The sequence below is a fragment of the Panthera leo genome, chromosome B3 (genome assembly GCF_018350215.1).
Source record: "Panthera leo isolate Ple1 chromosome B3, P.leo_Ple1_pat1.1, whole genome shotgun sequence".
NCBI lineage: Eukaryota > Metazoa > Chordata > Mammalia > Carnivora > Felidae > Panthera > Panthera leo.
Window position 1 is genome coordinate 109282924 of NC_056684.1, and position 18873 is coordinate 109301796.

The window sequence follows — 18873 nt, forward strand, 5'->3', positions numbered from 1 at the left end:
TATAAAAAACAGTCAGATGTCAGGGAGAGCAAAATATAATAAAATTTAAAGGAACAAAAACGCAACACGGGAGGGAAACAACTGGGGACCACTTGCACAACGAGAAAAGGAATGCATGCTTGATTCAAAGTATGAGATGGGTCAGTTCACTCACATGGTTGTTCTAGGCCCACAGCCTAAGACCTCGGCATCATTCTAAAACCACAGGGTTTGGTTTGATTTCGTTTTTTGTTTTTTGTTTTTTTTTTTTTTCTTCCAAAGACACTCTTTATCCTATCCCTGAAACCAATATGGTAGGGATGAGGCTGGAGTGATCGTCACTCACTAACTACAATATTTGCTATTTAAAAAATATATTTATATATAGTTCTGGAAATTATGAAGCCAACAAAATAGAACACAAAGATGCATTTGTCACAATTAAGTCAGGCTGCAACAACAGCAGAAACGTGGGAAAGGACAGAGAGAGGGGGCTGCTGTGAATGCAGCAAGTACGGCCTTAACTATGTCACAGAGTGCAACAGTCAGGTCACCTCGGTTACTCTGCGCCACCGGACACAACATGACAGATGTCACATTGTCACTTTCGGTTTAAAAAAGGAAAGACAGCGTTTCTTCTCAGAAGTTGCCCTATACATTTTAGACATAAATTTATAATTGCTTCTGTACATATGTCTAAAATTCGGCTTTGTTCTTCTCAGTTTGGAATGGTCAACGTCCAGATTTAACATCAAGGGTATCTGTGCAGTCCTCACCTTTGCTCGGAGGCAGGGAGAGGTGCACGACAGGATCCTCGTTTTTCTCATCGCAAATGACTGCATTTCGTTGTAATGGGCAGAGAGTTCATGAACCAGGGATTTTAAACGTCCTCTATCTAAAAAGATGAATTAATGGCAAACAAGTTTATACTGTCAAAAACAAATGTAATGCAGACTCAAAACTAACGGGGCTCAAATCAAAAGAGCTAAAGGAGATGATTTGTTACAAATTTATTTTTTATCTTTAGTGTTTGAACTTGCACCTTTGCTCCAGCACTTTTAAAGTAAGTTGTTTCATTTCAGCAGCCTCTGCCAGCTTTACATTGAATCCCCATTAATGTTCTTTAAAAAAAAAAAAAAAAAAAAAAAAAAAAAAATCTTCATTCAATTAAACCATGTTGTGTTGGGTGTTGCATATGACTCTTTTACTGCTGTTTCTTTTTCAGAATTAACATAGCCAAGTTTTGTTTTTGTTTTACAAAGTTACTGAGATGACAATATCCATAATTAGCAGACTTTTTTACGCACAAACTGTGACCTGATAATCCTGAAACACTTAATAGGGGAGAAAGGTCAGCGGCTTTTATTTTCCTTTTTTTCTTGGAAACGATAAAACTGCATATTCTACTTTATATTTAAGTGGAAGGAAGAAAATATACAAGTCCATATTGATATTATATTTCTATTAAGAGCAACAACATTTCATATGTTCATGTTTCCTACTATCACAATTCAATACATGAACACAGAATCAGCCCTATGCCATGAATACTGCTGGAGGTGAAGGTTTAGGATTATCAACTCACTGCTGCCACGTCCATAACAAGCAAAAGCATCCTGAAAATAAATTCCAAAACACGTATCTTTCAGTACATAATAATGCAACCGCATCGGGTTAAGTACATACTGGACACAAATTTCATCAGCATCTTATCTCCCCAAGATGTAGTAAGATTCCTCTTTTAAATACAAAGCAGAGAGCCAATAAGGTATAGATCTATAATACAGCCCTAAATTTTGTTTTTGTTTTTTTCTTAAACAATTTGGTCACAATGCACCTTTGATATAAAAGCATTTTTAAACTTTATTATTAATACTCAGGACATTAGGGATTTCCAGATTTTTTTTTTCAGTAGCATTTGTAGAACCACTTTTGGTAACAAATACAGTAGTTAGGAATATGCATCCAATTCAGAATGCATAATAATGTTTATCCTGAATCCTTTCTGGCTAAAAACAGGGCTGGCGCTATGATGAGATATAGAACGAGAATCTACAAAAAACACTGTAATATGTTTGTTTTTTCCCAGAGGCTACATCCTCTTTTGCTGGAATACTTTATAAATACATATTAAAAAGTAAGGCAACAACTCCAAACAGTCCAAGCTGTTTGCTCAACTCTCTTCCCAATTAGATTCACAATCCTGGTGATCGATCTCATGGTTGTACTGTTTAGTGTTTGTCTTTCTTATTACAAAATGGTCCACAAGGATGTTTTCTGACATTTCTCAAACATCTCTGGTATGTGTGTTCAATGATGGATGCAACTAATACTGGTCAGGTACTGAAGCCTATGATGTCCCAGTACCTGTTTTCAAAGGATTCAAGACATTGATTTGGATCCACCATAAACTGGATGCATGAACCCAAAATTCCCTTCCCTACTATGTTTATCACCTCTTCTCTTTTACTCCTAATTTTAAAACTAAAGGAGTACCAGGACTACCTGGTTACTGGAAAGATGTTCACTCCAGTAAACAAAACTTTTACCAGGGACCTTCACAATTCATGGTCCCCTTCCACATGGACATTCAACTCATGAAGATGTGCAAAAGGAAAAGATGTTAAATTACAGTCAAGTTATCCAGAGGAGGATGTTATACAAACTGATAAGGAAATGACAGTTTTTTTTTTCTTCCATTACTATAAATACATTTAACAGCTTAGCAGAAAGACAAGCTAAATTTAAGATTGTTCACATTTGAAAATTGTTTCATACTCTCTGCTAAGGATAAATAAGGAACTCCTGATAATAGAATTTTAACATAGCAATTTCATCAACAGATCTCTGAAGACTGTTTTTTGTTTTTTTGTGTTTTTTTTTTTTTTTTTAAAGAGGGTTAGAACAATGATTATGTTTGCAAAGTTCTGAGAAGTCCATCTACTGTCCAAACGTTGGACTGAAGTCCTTTTTTTTTTTTTTTCCTTTACTTAGAGACAGGTATATACAGTGCTGTTGTAATAATGAAACAAATGTGAAATCTACTGCAAAGGTGCACAATACAGAAAACTGTTCCTCCCATCTTCTACTACATAAATGTGTGACTCCACAGGTTAGTGATGCTGCTGTCGTTATTTCTGTTAAGTTGGAATTATGCCATCACGTCTAAGACCTCTCTTTAATTCCAGATCCTCCAGTTTTTTCCACAATTCTTCACGTTCCTTTTCTTTCTTTTTCTCACTGGGGAGAAAACAGAATACAAGGTAAACAACTAGGAAAGTCTGAAAAGATTACCTAACCGTAACTGCCCCTACTCTTCCCCCATGTATATTTTAGAAGTAGTCTTTGAAAAGTTTGGTATTAAGCTTGTGGGTATTTCTTCATTTCGGTTTTTCTCTTGCTTTTTTTTTTTTTTTCTTCATACTTACATACACAGAAACATTGTATTAATGTACTGAGCAAGAGATGACAAGACTATTTTAAGATTTCAAATTAATATTCGTTTTTACTTAGCCTAACAATGAAAGTTAACTTCAAAATGACCAAGAAACAAAAATAGAGGTCACTTCTACGTATCCATTATCTTAAAGATCCAAAGACGCATTAAGCGATTTTTATTGGGGATCTAGTTAAAATCTAATTTTCTCTTTGCCTCCAAAGAGTTTCTCAAAAGGGATGCTAGGGATGATACTGATGCAGAGAAAGTAGTAGGTCAAGAAAATATACTTTCCCTTTATTATTATCTATTTTCCCTACACCATGTGTAGTAAATCCTTTAGCAGAATCTTGTTCTTGCAAGTATTAATCAACCACAAAATCCATGTTACTAACTTATTCTATACCTATATATACAACCAAATAAAATGTTCTTTCTTTTGTGACTTGAGTTGTAACGGTCTGGAAGGAACTTCGTTGACAGTATCATGAATCAAATGTTTAATGTTCCAAGCCTTCAAATTTGGCTCAATACCAATTTGACTGGTAAATTTGATAAATTTTACTAAAAAACTGGATGTCCAAAATAGGGTCAACAAATTTTTTTTTGCCAAGGACCTTTTATATCACCGTATTTTGATAAAAGAAAGGATGTTAATTTTAACATCAACCAGATAGAAAACACAAAATCAAGGAATATAGGACTATACCGTAAATTAAGTACATTCCCATTTATTAAAAATAATCCACCGCTATCCCTAGCTTTCTCATACTGTGATGAACCAGTAAACAGCAGACTCAGGTAAGAGTTGTGAATCTGATCCTTCCTGAAAATGGGGGCCCTGCCATCTCAGCCATGGGGATATGGTCCCTGTGCCACCTTAGCTAGCCAGGCCTTAACCTCAGTTACAGTACAGTATGCACTCAGGGAAATCCACACAGGTTAAGTGAAAGCTGTATATAATTCCAATGCCTCATATTTTTTAACGTCATCCCCAAGTTTTAAAAAAGTATTTGATATCTACGGCCATACAAATTAACCCCAATCTCTAGAAGTACTTAATTTTATATTCTCATTCCACTAGTCTTGAGGAAATATTTGATTCTGTAGTATAATAATTAATATTATCATTTCATAATTAATATTTTGATAATTTAGGCCTTTATACTATGACTAGTGTCAGCTGTTTCAAATACAATCTGCACAATATGAATTCCAATGGGCATAACAATTTTTCCAACAGGTCTCTTTCCGGTAATTTTGACTCTAAGAATTATATCTGCAGGGCAATAGAGAATAGATTAGATGATCCTCCAATCATGAATTCCAAATTCTTAACTGTAAGTAAGCTGTTTGGTAAATTAATCATTTTTGGTTTTTCAGTAAGGTTTAGGAATAATATTAGGTCTAAATAAACGTTACCATAGAACACTGATGCCTTTTCATTTGGAGGGGGAAAAAGGTGTTAAGCAAGGGTTTAGGAACTTTTTAATTTTTAAAATTATTTATTTATTTTGAGAGAGTGTGTGTGAGCAGAAGAGGGGCAGAGAGAGAGAAAGAGAGAGAGAGAGAGAGAGAGAGAGAGAGAGAGAGAGAGAAAGAATTCCTATTAGGCTCCTCAGGTTCAGTGCACAACGCCCGATGCAGGGCTGGAACCCACAAAACCATGGGCCACCCAGGGGTCCCAGGAACTTTCTCTGACTAAAACACAGGTTAAACATATGTTAGGTTCACATTGTCCTAATTTGAACTTTAAATTAAGTGCTGACATCATTAAAACACCCATCATCTTGTTCCTGAAGCATTTCATTCACATCTGTGATCAAGAGTTTTATGGCTGGGGCGCCTGGGTGGCTCAGTTGGTTAAGCATCCAACTTTGGCTTAGGTCACAATCTCACGGTTCATGGGTTTGAGCCCCGGGTCAGGCTCTGTGCTGACAGCTCAGAGCCGGAGCCTACTTTGGATTCTGTGTCTCCCTCTCTCTCTGCCCCTCCCCTGCTCACACTTTCTCTTGGTCTCTCAAAAATAAATAAATAAACGTTAAAAAAAAAATAAAAGTTTTATGGCATTCAATACAATTTGTCCTGTGGAGCTTTCTTCCAGTTGAGTTTTATGCTTATTATACATCTTTTATACTGACAACTTTACCTTCAAATATTCTAAATATTTCTGATGTAGTTTACTGTCATTCCATTCTTTCCTACTTTTTTCTCTCCCTGTAGGTGGGAATTTTAAAGCTTAACCATACTGTCATGCTAGGATTACTGTCAAATTCTCTTCCAATTTCAATTTCACATCGCACTAATGTTAGCATATGCATATAACAATGCTAGTTATTTCTTCCACTCACCATTTCCAGGTTTGTAATACTTAAAAAATTTATCTAAACTGAAACACTTAAACTTGGTGCCATCCAGAAGTAAACTCTTCCATTTAGCTCTTCTCTAACAGTACCAAATAAATCTCTTTCTTCCCTTTCCCTAGTCTCACATCCAGGGAGCAGCCAATGTTTCCATCTATTCAGTACAATCTTCTATTGATCGTTTAACAAAACATTACCCTTACTTTAAAAAAGTCCTTCTTTCATTAAAAAAAAGTCCGGGGCGCCTGGTTAAGCGACCGACTTCGGCTCAGGTCATGATCTTGCCGTTTCCGAGTTCGAGCCTCGCATCGGGCTCTCTGCTGACAGCTCAGAGCCTGGAGCCGGTTTCAGATTCTGTGCCTCCCTCTCTCTCTCTGCCCCTTGCCCACTCGTGCTCTGTCTTTCTCTCTCAAAAACAAATAAAGGTTAAAAAAAAATTTTTTTTTTTTTTTAAAGTCCACTCATGGTAAGTCACTCTAATACACCAGATCTTCAGAATCAACTTCACCAAGTCTATTCCTGGGCCCCTTGGTCAATAGGTATCTTTTTCAAGGATTTGGTCTATTTAGTTTAAATGATAAGCTACCAAAATTCAATACATATGAATTAATTTAATTCAATTTGAATATTTTAGAAATAAGGTCTTTATTTCTCTTAATGGGATTCTACAGATTTTTCTTTCATCCTTATTGAAAGAGGATAATAACTACGGGTTTTCAGTTGCTATAAAAGAAAAGGACATTATGTAAAACACACTCTTTAATGGTACGCCACAGTATGAGAATGTGCCCTTTATTTCCTCTACTTAAATAACACTTTTAAATAAAGACTTTGAGTTTGAGCCAAGGAGGGTTATAAACGTAATAATTTACAACAACTGTAAACAGTTAAATTGAAAGTTCCTTAAATTACAAATATGGCACAACATATCCCATAAGTGATATTTATCCCAATATTGTATAAAATACCCCAGACTCTTCTGCCTACAGGCAAACCACTTGCCATATTCCATAATTAAATTTGCTTTTCAATATAACCACATCCTGGTAATTTTTTTTAAAAAAATCACTATGATAGTCCTCTGCCCCGCCACCAAACCTTTCCCCTCATTGCTCTTTTTATCAGTAAAATGCAAGTAACACATGCAAAATCAGGCAAAGCAAAGAAGCAAGGGAACCACACATAGCTCTGTTCAGGAGGTTCAGCAAGGTCTTGGGTCTGAATGCTCATACACACCCCTGGGATCTTCTAAAGTCCATAGTATACAAAGTCCATACTATACAAAGCTGACATTTGCTTCTGGATCAAAGCGAAACCAGAAGCCCAACTACTAACAAGCTCTCTAGACCTTCCTCAAGTTCTCCAAGTATATCGATGTCAAGATCTGAATATTTGCATCCCATCCTGCCCAAAATTCTTAGGTTGAGATCCTCACCTTCAAAGGTGATGGGTTCAGTAGCTAGCCTCTGGGGAGAAGATTAGGTCATGAAGGTGGGGCCCTCATGAAAGGTATTAGTGACCTTGTAAAAAAGATCCCACAGAGATTCCCTGTCCCTTCTATCATATGAAGACACAGTGAGAAGGTGCTGGCTATGAATCAGAAATGAGGGCCCTTATCTACCATGCTGGCACCATAATCTTGGCTTCCTGCCTCCAGAACTCAGAGAAATACATTTCTGTTGTTTATAAGCTACCCATAAAACACCCGTATGTGGGATTTTGTTAGAGCAAACCAAACGGACCAAGACAAACTCTTTTAGAAAGTCGGACATGTTGAACAAGAAATAATGAAGTTGAAAAATCACATATAAATGAAATCAAGAAAGGCTTTACTAAGCCATAAGCATTTATGTAAAGAATTCAACTGGTTTTTGCTCCCTTTTGGTCGCAAACATTTCAAAATTTGTATAATACCCGACTCTTCACCTCCATGTTCTTTTCACTGTCCTTTACATCCTAATGAATTTGTTGTGTTCTAGAGCAGAAAGTAAGTTCTGGGCCAAAGAGCTAAACAAAAATGGTGCCTCACCCCTCTTGCTGGAGCGAAGTATACAAGATCTGCCCAATTCTAGCTCAAATAATGGGAGTGAACCCGGATGGCAAACTACCTGATGGATTCCTTAAATGGGCCCGAAATACCAGTTACATGCCAGGCCCTTAACTCTGAGGTAGAAGAGACACATGACTGAAGGGAAGGAGGAAAGCAGCCTTTCTCAAACTGACCCTTTGCTCCCTAGTGGCACACCAATAAAGACACAGCAAATGAGCATGCAAAAGTGAACACAGAAAGAAATAAAAGTGTGTTGCTTATGATTTCGGGTGCGATCGGGCAACTGCGACAAAGAGCAAGGAGAGAATTCAACAGTTTTGTGCACAGCTGACAAAAAAGCTTTAAAAAGTTACCGCTGACGATCTGACTTGTATGTGGCTGTCAGCTCATCAAACATGGTGCTGTTCATCTCCATAAATGCCTTCAACACATTATACACTAGCGCCACGATAGCCCTGGGAAGCACAGAGACAAGAGAACACGTTGGTTAGTCTTACATAATGGGAGCTGCATGGAAAGAGGGAGAGCGGAACCTGTGTCTGAATGAGCTCCTTGTACTGCAAAATCTCCATCCCTTTTCAGTTGCCACAACTAGAAACGACCTACAGTTCATTTCCACACCAAGAGAGTTCCATTCTTCACTGTTCCGGGCAAGATATCTTTCGGAGGGGTTGGCAGAATTAGAGAAAGAAAAATCTAATTCTGCCCTTCTAATTATTGGTACCCAGAATAGACTTGTCTGTGGGCACTTGTTAACTTCATTTAATACAAAGGCAAGAATAAAAATAAAGCAACTTCACCCTAAAAAGGAGCACCTGTGGTAGGACTAACCTTAGAGACCAGAATTTGCACAGAATTTTATTTTTAAAGTGATAATATACATAATTCATCAAAATCAAAAGCTGTTCTCATGGAAACAAATATGTATGTTATTCATATTCAAAGACAGGATGCCGAACCCCTGTAAGTTGGGCAGTTTAATGAGTTGAGTTTCTATTTGTGATCTGGTTCAGTCCATCCACTCCTGCTAAGTTCCCTCGCCAACCCAACACATGTGTCGCTGAGGTGACCGGCAAGCTGGTGATGGCTGCTGTTAGCTGTGGAACATAGCTAAATGGCCAAAATGGCGGCACATAGATTCATCAAGTGGAAGAATAAGCTCTTGACGTCTTCAGGACTATGCCCATGATGGGCTTGATATCTTCAGACTAGAGTCTAAACAGCACTGCCCTTTGCAAAAATGCCCATTACTTCTGTTTTGCAACATATCTGCTACCAACACCACTGAAGAAGGCACTGGTAAAAGTCAGGCCATAGGTCAAAAAAACCGTGGGTTTGATGTTCCAAAACATAAATGTACCTGCTGTGTCGTTCTGCCCTGTGCCTATTAAAAGGAAAACTTAAGCTCCCTTCTGTTGAGGGAAATGACCTTCTCACATACAATGGATAGTGATGGAGAAGAGCCAAATACAGTACACTGAGCAGCTACATACACTTGCCAAAACCACTCTCTACGTCCCCAAGAGACTACCTGCATAATGAGAATTATTTACCAGTTCTTTATTTTTATGAGTTTTAATAACAAAATTTGGCAAATTTGAAAAATAAGAAATGTAATATTTTACAGTTGTATGCAAAACTTCTAAACGCATACTAGGAATATACTTAATTACATCTTACTAATATCTAATACCACACTAAATTTTCTTTCTATTCCAGAGACACATGTAAAGCCATTCAAATACAGAATGCTTTAACCTTCATAGGACTAGATGTTAAACATCTCCTTCAGTGATTTTAAACTTGTCTTCCTAGAGAACATTTGTAATGACAGACTTGGGTTTTTAAGAAATGGATCGTGCTAAAATGCAAATCAATTCAAAGCACTTTCCTCCTTAGGACTCCTTAGTATTTCCTTATCATCCACTGGTGAAGGTTCATGTGTGTGGGGGGGGGGGGAGGTGAACTCTCCCTTTTCACCCCATCTTCTAGCCACCTCCCCAAAAGACCTGGTAATTTAGCCCTCCCAAACTTACAGGTTTCAGAACCTGACAGGTGCTTTTTATGTGTTTGTGCCTTTTAATGTGATGATGAGACTCACTATGAAAGGGCTTCCCCGTCCCATCCACCTGCCACATTGCTTTAAGAATCCTTTTGAGCATTACCCCCTCGTTAATGTCAGCAACCCTCTCCTCTCACTTCAGACCACCCCCAAAAAAGCTCTGCTACATTCACAGACAAGTCAGGAGCCCCTCATGGAAGCAGAGATTTTAATGTAACTGCACTTAAAAAACACTGTTTTATAAAATATGTTTACTTGTGGGTCTCCCCAACCAGTTAGTGAATTTCTAAAAGACAGGAGTTTTCACATATCTGTCTTCACCAACAGGCACAGCATCTGGCACATGGCAAGACTTTATTAAGCAAAAGAGAAAGAGGGAGGGAGAGAGGGAAGGGCGAGGAGGGAGAATAGGAAGAAGAGGGGAGAAACTGAAAACCTACGGATTCCAATGTTCTTTTGAAATCCTATAAAGACTGGAAAACATGATGGGAAGGATGACATTCGAGTTTTCTTCTATCAAACTCATGATGTATTCATTATTCCAATAATACAGTGCCCTTTCTGCCACCTTTAAAAAGGAAAAGAAAAAGAAAATATTAAGAGAGCAAAAAAGACAGATAAAACAAAATTAAAATCTCTCCAAACAAAAATATTTTAAGACTATTTTTATATCATTCGATCAAATGTGAAATTAAGTATTAATCACACTTTACATTGTTGTGGATTGCAAATCTTTTAGAGAGTTCCCAAAAGGTTCATCAATTAGGGGAAGGAAAAAAGTTTCCCTACCTATTATTTCTCTGTATTCTCCTTCAATACTGCCCATTTCATCTGAGCTCACATCTTCCCTCCCAACACTCCAAACACCTTTCCTCTCTAATGCACACTGCCTTCCCCAAGTCTTCAACTCTCTTCTGGCTCCCTTCTTTCATCCTACACACTTCAGACCAACCCCAGGGCCCGGCACGTGGCTGACATTCGGCCACCAGCTGCTGAGAAACACCCAGCTGCCCGTCCCCGCAGGCCAGTCACATTTGCTCAGCTCGTCCCCTGGCCCAGCCACTGTGCCAACACTGCACACAGGGCGTCCCATCCTTGCCACCGTCCGAGGAGTAAGGTCATGTGCTCCTTGCAGAGATGGAGACACTGAGTCTCAGAGAGGCTAACAACCTGGCAAGCTCACATTGCCAGTAAATGGTGAGCACTGGGACTCCAGGCTCGTGACCACACTCTTTCCACAGTTTATTTCTGGTCTCTTCCTTTGAACTACATCAGCCAGGAGAAAGTCACTCAGTTCCTGGACTTAGGGACACTGGCTATGCAGACGCCTGCTTGCTATGTCAGGTCCCTTTTCTCTGACCACCATGCTAGCCAATGGACTCTATGAATTCAAAGGAAGGCAAAAAAAATAACCTAAACAATCTCGAAAGGAACCTAAAATAAGAATAACCAAACCCCAAATCTCAAAAAGGCTAAAATCTTGACAAGGGTGCTTTTTAGAGTTGGAGAAAAAGAAAAAAAGAGTGGCTTCTTTCATTCAGAGGGATTAAAAAATTACATTCTAATTTAATGAATTAAATTTACATTAAATTTAAATTTAATAATTTAATGAAATGGTACAAGATGTACCCACCAATAGACTCTGAGAAATTAAGCCTTTCCATTTACATTATTCAACTTGCTTCAAAAAAAAATCCCGGGCCTCATGAGGCACTAGACCCTGAGAGTACAAAGAAGACAGTCATTATTGAATATTTAGTACATGCCAGGCACCGTGCTACGTGTTTCACACACACACGACCTTATTGAATCCTCATGACCTCACGATGGCACAAGCGCCATCATTTCCATTTTGCAAATGAGGAAAATAGAGCCCAGAGTATATAAGCCATTGCCTCAAATCCACATGGCTAGTAAATGGCAGGTTCCAAAGTCCCTGCTCTTAACTTCTTTACTCTGTTATCCCCTTGGAGCTCATATGTCAGCAGGGGAAGCAGGGATCTACGGGCCTATCCTATGTAACCCGTGACAGATGCTGTACCGATAAAGAAGAAACAAAGAGCCCGAGGAAAGAGTGGAATGAACAATCTGGATGACCTGAGGGAGAGGAGGAGTAGCAGCAATGTAACACAGGCAGTAGCATCTAAATGGGGCTCTGAAGGATGAAGCAAAGAAGGATAAGGCGGAGGGAATCACAGGAAAGGACGGCAGAAGTGCTAACATGGACGATGGGTCTAGAAACCATGAAGCACAAGGCGTGGCTGAGGCAGGCAGAGCCAAGGACAAGAGGAGGAACAGGGTTGAGGCTGCTCTGAAACTTACAACCAAAGGGAAGAACTTTTAAAGAGCCCACCAGAGTATGCTGGTACAAAAGGAGAAACCTAGGATTTACCTACATCCAATTACAAGTCTAATGTTTACCTGCTACTTAATGCTAACAAGTATTTTAATGGATGTATGTGTTACTATGCAAAATCACTTACAGAAAGTCAGTATCCAGCAAAGCCCCTTAAAGAGGAAAGGCAATGCTTATGCAAAGCAAAAATTAGCATGTCTAACACTAGGACAGAACCACTAGTTTCCTGGGACCCACGGTCCTCCTTGCACATGGAGTGGTCTCTAGTGGGAGCCGTCTGACCTCCATGCCACACGGTGGGCAAGTAGTGAAAGGCATGTGACTACACACAGTGGCGCTTGAAAAATGTTTGCTGGATACACCAAGGAACACTTAGGAAATGAATAAATAAGAACCTCTTTGGGGCACCTGGGTGTCTCAGTTGGTTAAACGTCCGGCTCTTGGTTTCAGCTCAGGCCATGATCTCATGGTTTGTGAGATCGAGCCCTGAGTCGGACTCTGCGCTGACAACACGGAGCCCACCTGGAATTCTGTCTCTCTCCCTCTCTCTGCCCCTCCCCAGCTCGTGTGCAAGTACGCACTCTATCTCAAAATAAATAAACATTTTAAAAATAAAAAAAAAATGAAAAGAAAGAAAAAGAAGAACCTCTTTACTGTCCTTCTTTCTTTAGTTCTAAGTCTTACTTCTGTCAAATAATTTTGAATTATTTTTTCTTTCTGTTATGGACTACACTGCCTCCCCCCACCAACCCCCCCCCCCTCCCCCCGGCCAAATTCATATGTTGAAGCTCTAACCCTCAGTGTGGGTGTATTTGGAGACAGGACTTTTAGGAGGTACTTAAGGTTAAAAGAAGTCATAAGGGCGGGGTCCTAATCCAATAGGCTTGGTGGTCTTAAGAGGAGGAAGAGAGAGATCTTCTCTCTCCTCACACACACACCAAAGAAAGGCCATGTGAGGACACAGCAAGAAGGCAGCCAGCCATCTGCAGGCCAGAAAGGGAGCCCTCACCAGAAGCAGGCCAGGCCGACACTCTGATCTCAGACTTCCAGCCTCCACAACTGTGAGAAATACATTTCTGTGGTTTAAGCCACATGGTCTGTGGTGTTTTGTTATAGAAGCCTCCTGTGATCTGAATGCCTGTGTCCCCACAAAACTCATATGTTGAGATCCTAACCCCCAAAGACGATGGTATGAGTACAGGGGGCCTTTGAAAGGTACTTAATGTTGTAAGAATGGAGCCCTCATGAATGGGGTTAGTGCTTATACAATAGCACTGATAAGTAAGGATACAAGAAATCTGCAACTCCGAAGAGAGGCCTCACTCAACTGCGCCGGTACCCTGATCTCACACTTCCGGCCTCCAGAAACACAGAAATAAATTTCTCCTGTTCATTAGCCACCCAGTCTGTGGTACTTTGTTACAGAAGCCTGAATGGACATAGCAGTAGCTGACTAGACATTGTCTCCTTTCTAAAGCTTCTGAGCATCATTTAAGGCTCCCTGGTGATCTTAAAAGACATTTGCGAGCGGGGGGGGGGTAGAAAAAAGAAAAAAGGGGAGGGAGAGAGAGAGAGAGAGAGAGAGAGAGAGAGAGAGAGAGAGAGAGAGAGAGGGAGAGAGAGAGAGAGAATGAGTGTGTGTGTCAGTCAGTTCTGGTCCTTGCTTTCTACAATGTCGAACGTCCTGATGAAAACTGAAAAGTAAGCTAGACAATCCAGAAGCCTGAGCACTCAGGCCATGCGTAATATGCAAACACCGACACAGTATCCTGCAATTGTGTTTTGGTTTGTTTATCTGGACATGTGTTGTAGCATCTGAATGCAACGTAACGGTTCATATAAATGGCTTCCACTTTTTTTTTCTCTGGGTTGGCTTTGTGGTATAATTGCTAGACTGTCACAAGATCATTGCCTTAACATGCTAACATGTCTTTGGGTCAAAAATTAAAACGACAACTACAGCCAATTGTCTCCTACCTACTCAGGATACCGACAGCTCAGGGGAAAAGTTCACCATCGAGTCTACCATGTTAACAGTGTGTGATTCTGTGCTACCAGCTACAATCTGAACAATCTGTTCCGGTCAACAGGCAGCACCTAAACAGTCAATCTTCAAGGTCTGTGATTTGGACCTTGGTGAAACAGTGAAAGGGCATAAAACCTAACATGTTTTCGCTCCAGGTCACCCCTTCCCTCTTGTGTGGGTTCTGCAGCACTGTGGCAATGGGCCCAGTTGAGGAAAAGGTGGCTGGGTTCGCTTCCCTGTGATTCCCCCAGAGTGGCCACAAGGAGGCAGAGTGGTGCCACAGGAAGGTCACCAACGTTCACAAGAAGCTACACTGAAGGGACTCACCTGCTTATGAACTCGGGGCCCTGAGCAAATCATTCTCTGAATTTCAATTTTTTCTTCTAGAACACAGCAGGCAGGGAGGGTGAGGGGGTGGGGAGAGCCCCGTAGGATAATTTGAAGTTTACAAAGAATGCACGTAAAGCATCTAGCACAGTACAGAATGTGTGTGTTCTGTCTCTTAAGCTTTATTTCGCATTCTCTCTTACACTCTGCAGGAACCCTACCAGTCCACCCCTTACTCAGCCATTTTACTGGAGACAAATTACTTTACCACTTCGAACTTCAGTGTTCACATCTGTAAAACTCGTAATGCCCTCCTTGCAGAGTGATCATGAACACTGAAGTCACTAGACAGAAAGCATCATCACGGTGGCTGTCCTATTACAGGTGTTCAACATAGAGGAGGTCATTATTAAAATTATTATCATAGGAGAAAATAGCAAATAAAAAACAACAGGTAGCTAGTGTCCATTACATTTCTTTCAATACAAATAAAATTTTACCAAATAACATATGTTGCACAGGCCACTCTGGCTCATCCTCTATTACTAACCTGAAAATGGGGGCTAGATACACATTTGGCAATTTGTTTAAACAAAGGTTCTTGGATTTTAACAAACTGGGAGGGTTCGATCACATCCAATATTTCTTCCAGCTCCCCAAGGAACATGACCTGTAAGTACATACAAAACGCAAAACCTCAGGTACTTCGTTAAAAAATCCAAATGAATGATGAGGAGTCATGAGAGTTTGTAATGTTTTAAGAAAAATTTACACATAAAACCAAACAGGAAAAAATTAGGCATTGTCTTACGTTAGATGTTCACTTCATAAAGAATTCACCAGAGGGTACTTATGAAAAGCAAAGTCCCATAGCTTTGAAAATATGATTCCATTTACTTTGGAAAAATTCCTCTATGTGCTACATCTAACCCAGAAAGGGGGGGGAGGGGGAGGGGGCACTTACATGTGGCGGCAGGGCCCTTGGGAAACAGCAATGTCCCTGGGGCTCTCCCCTCTTTTGCTCTCACCTAGCTAGCATCTGCCTCCCTACTCTTATTTTTCAAACAGTGGGAAAAGCGGTCCTCCTGCATGATGAACAAAGGTCCACAGTGGCGCATGCAGGTATCTGCTAAGTGTTTCAGCCCCTGCTACGTGCTAGGTGCTCCCGTAGGATTCACCAGTTAACAGAGACGGAGAGACACAAATGAGCAGCTTCACCCCCATGCAGGTACCATTTTAATCCCATTAGCACGCACTGAGCCCATCTCCTCGCCTCTACACACTTACGTACAACACACACGTAAGCGCGCACAACTGCCCACCATAAAGCACAATGAGTCTCAGCCTCGGCACTATGTGTCTCAAGAAACTGAGCTTTTAGATCACAAAATGGAGCCAAATCAATAGCACAGTCGACTGTTTTAAATACAACGGAAAACTTACAGAGAAATAAAAAAGAGTTACCCATTTAGGCACGGAAAAATAATTACCTTAAAAAAAATTAACTATGCAATTAAAATACGACATACGACAACGTTTTCAAATCTTCAGGTGCATCTGGACAGCAATGTACAGTTTAATTTTGTCTAACAGGTATTAAAAAGTCAGATGACTTCTTGAAATTGTATAAAGTAGGGTTTTGGAGAATTGAAACTGATTTGAAAAGGAGGGTATTTCTGTTAAAAGTAATACAAAGTAGGCAGCTGACTCTTGCCATTTGTCAAGACACATAGAGGAGTTCTCCCCCAAGTCTCCCAAAATGTCAAGCTAACAGATGACCTTTCCTGCTTGGCCATTTTCCACATGGTTTCTATAGAAGAGTGAGTGCAGGTCTGGCACCCAGCGAGGCTCACAGCTAAGCTAAGAGACTTCCTCCCCTACAACCTCCTCACAGGGCACATGGCTGGTTAGGTCTTAGCAAAAGTACAAACGACTGAAGGTCAGCGATTTCCAGGGCCACTTCTGAAGAGCTGGAACTAGAGGTCTGTAACATAGTTTACAATTGTAGACAGTAAGATCCCACCTATACTCTATTTTAAAATGGGGAGTACTTGGGCTGGTGGCTTTAGCACCTATCTACAGCAACACCAAAACCTCCACACCATGAGGGTGGCCACTGGAAAGGTGACTTCGATAAAGCTAGACAGTGGGGCACGTGACCGGAGCCTGCCTTGGGCTTCCCTGGGACTGAGCAGAGCGTGACAAAAGTTCAGGGTTCAGGAATCAGGGTGGCGGATTCTGACCCACTCCCTTCCACTTAGCATCCACTCAGGCAGGCTACTTCAGCTCTCCATGCTTCCATTTTAAAACTAGTAACATATGAATATTTACAGACCTGCCTGACAGAGATAAAATGAAGATTAGACGAGATCATGGATTTTTACACATACTTATCGGCTCAGAGCCTGACACTCTACAAAGTATTTAGTGAGTTATTAACACGCTGACATTAAGCACTTACCTCTTTTTGACTACATGTTTTAGGCCAAAATTTCATTAACCCCCTAATAACCTAAAATGAAAAGGAGAAAAACAATGGTACTTAATTGTCTACATAGACTCTATGAAAAATAGTCATTTTGAAATCTTTTGAAATTATGGAAAAAATACTTACTGGTTCTGTGAGTGAAGGATCTTTCTCCAGAAACTGTACTATGCAATATGCCAGCTGGAGAAACAGAAAAATGAAAGACAAAATTGGAAATGCTATATACTCAAAAGGGCTCAAAGATACATCAAAACTTCCTACAAAGTTTCTAGACTCTGGTTTTAGTAATTTCATGTTCAATTCATTCTAAAAATATAATATATATAAAATGAAATAAAAAGCTACTTTTTCAAGCCAAAAATTGACACTAATAACGCCCCAGGGGAATTTTGTTAAAAAAAAAAAAGGATACTGAGACATGAAGTATCCAGCTAATGAAAAGCAGAAATATCACATTCAGTATATTCTGAAAGTATCTCATCTACATACAGTCTAAGCTACATCGCGTGGGCTTCCTTTCTCTCTGTGCCAACATCAACAGCACGGGGTTTTACTGTGGCTCCAGAAGAGTCCTACACGAAAGGCAGGCACTTACTAAACCTCTTGCTGACCGCCTAAAGTGGCCCATGCAGGCTGAAGCGGTTTCATGAAGAGATAAAAGGTTGTACCTGCCACAGTTAGAACCGGGAGAAATGTGAAGTTTTACATCTGATGGTAGCCCAGCTAGGTAAGAATTCTTTTACACGATCATGAAATGTGATTTCAAAAACCAGAGGCAAGATTTGTAAAAGGGCTCGTAAAGATTTTTGGACAAGAAATCCACCCTTGCGAAACAACATTTTGATGGTGTTCTAAATTAGAAACATATGGACTAATTTTTCCTCGAAACACAGAATTTCACATTTAAAGAGGAACACTGCTCAGAAAAATGTGTGACATTTTTATGCAAACTCAAAACATTCCCATTGGTTTGGAACACTAAAATTAAAATGCCACTACATCATTTATCTGTCCCCTAGGGACACACGTACCACGCAAGGCAGTGTTAGCATGGAAACCAGACTTGGGACAAGACAGAGGATGCTTTTTAAAGTCATAGAGGCTAAAAATAAAAAGATGTGAAAGTACTGATTGATTTGTTTACTTGGGAGTGTGTTTATTTGCCTGGAGAAAGTGAGAAGGAAATAGTGAATTAACCAAGAGAGGGGGCAGAGAGCAAGTGACAGGCTGATGCAAATGAGGATGAGATCAAATATTCCAGAACACTCAAAAACGATTACAAGTCCAGAGATCTAAATCTGGAAAACACACATATTTTATTCTATGTTCAGTATATAATTTTGTGCACTAGTCATTAAAGTTCTCTGTAAAATGAGATGGCGAAATAGATGTTCCTCCCTCTTGAAAAATACTCCCATGATTCCCTTATGCATAGAAAACATTAACACACATTTTAATTTTCCTCGGGAAGTATTTTATACTTGAACGAGTTTTTTGTTTGTTTGTTTGTTTGTTTACGTAAGGAAATATCAATATCAAAGAAACACTGAGTTTATAAACTTTTAATTTTGCTTCCAAAAGAACTTGCATAAAATTCTACCTGGGCATGGAAGAGTGATAGGCTCCTGACAGTGTGTAAAGGGATCAACACTTTCACCAGAAACTGTTTGTGTTCTGCCTTAAGAGGTAAAGCAAAGCCATTGATAATACTAGGAAAAAGAAAAAAGAAACATGAATTAGCAGCGTGATCACAACCAGCAAAACCGAGACCACCTGTTCATGGAAG

General features: G+C 39.8%; 1 protein-coding gene across 3 annotated transcripts in view; it reads right to left on the minus strand.

Annotated features, from left to right (window-relative positions):
* Positions 1–214: 214 nt before the first annotated feature.
* Positions 215–18873, minus strand: part of PPP2R5E (protein phosphatase 2 regulatory subunit B'epsilon) — a 148975-nt gene continuing 130316 nt past the window's right edge. For 2 of the 3 annotated variants that reach the window (XM_042943448.1, XM_042943447.1), the window contains exons 8-14: positions 18688–18796; positions 17214–17267; positions 17061–17111; positions 15150–15269; positions 10331–10458; positions 8182–8283; positions 215–3219 (exon numbers count right to left, since the gene is read on the minus strand). In XM_042943448.1, the coding sequence (XP_042799382.1) occupies positions 3120–3219; positions 8182–8283; positions 10331–10458; positions 15150–15269; positions 17061–17111; positions 17214–17267; positions 18688–18796 (664 nt within the window). In that variant the 3' untranslated portion in view covers positions 215–3119. The remainder of the gene's footprint in view (positions 3220–8181; positions 8284–10330; positions 10459–15149; positions 15270–17060; positions 17112–17213; positions 17268–18687; positions 18797–18873) is intronic. The other variant, XM_042943449.1, reaches the window with a different exon arrangement.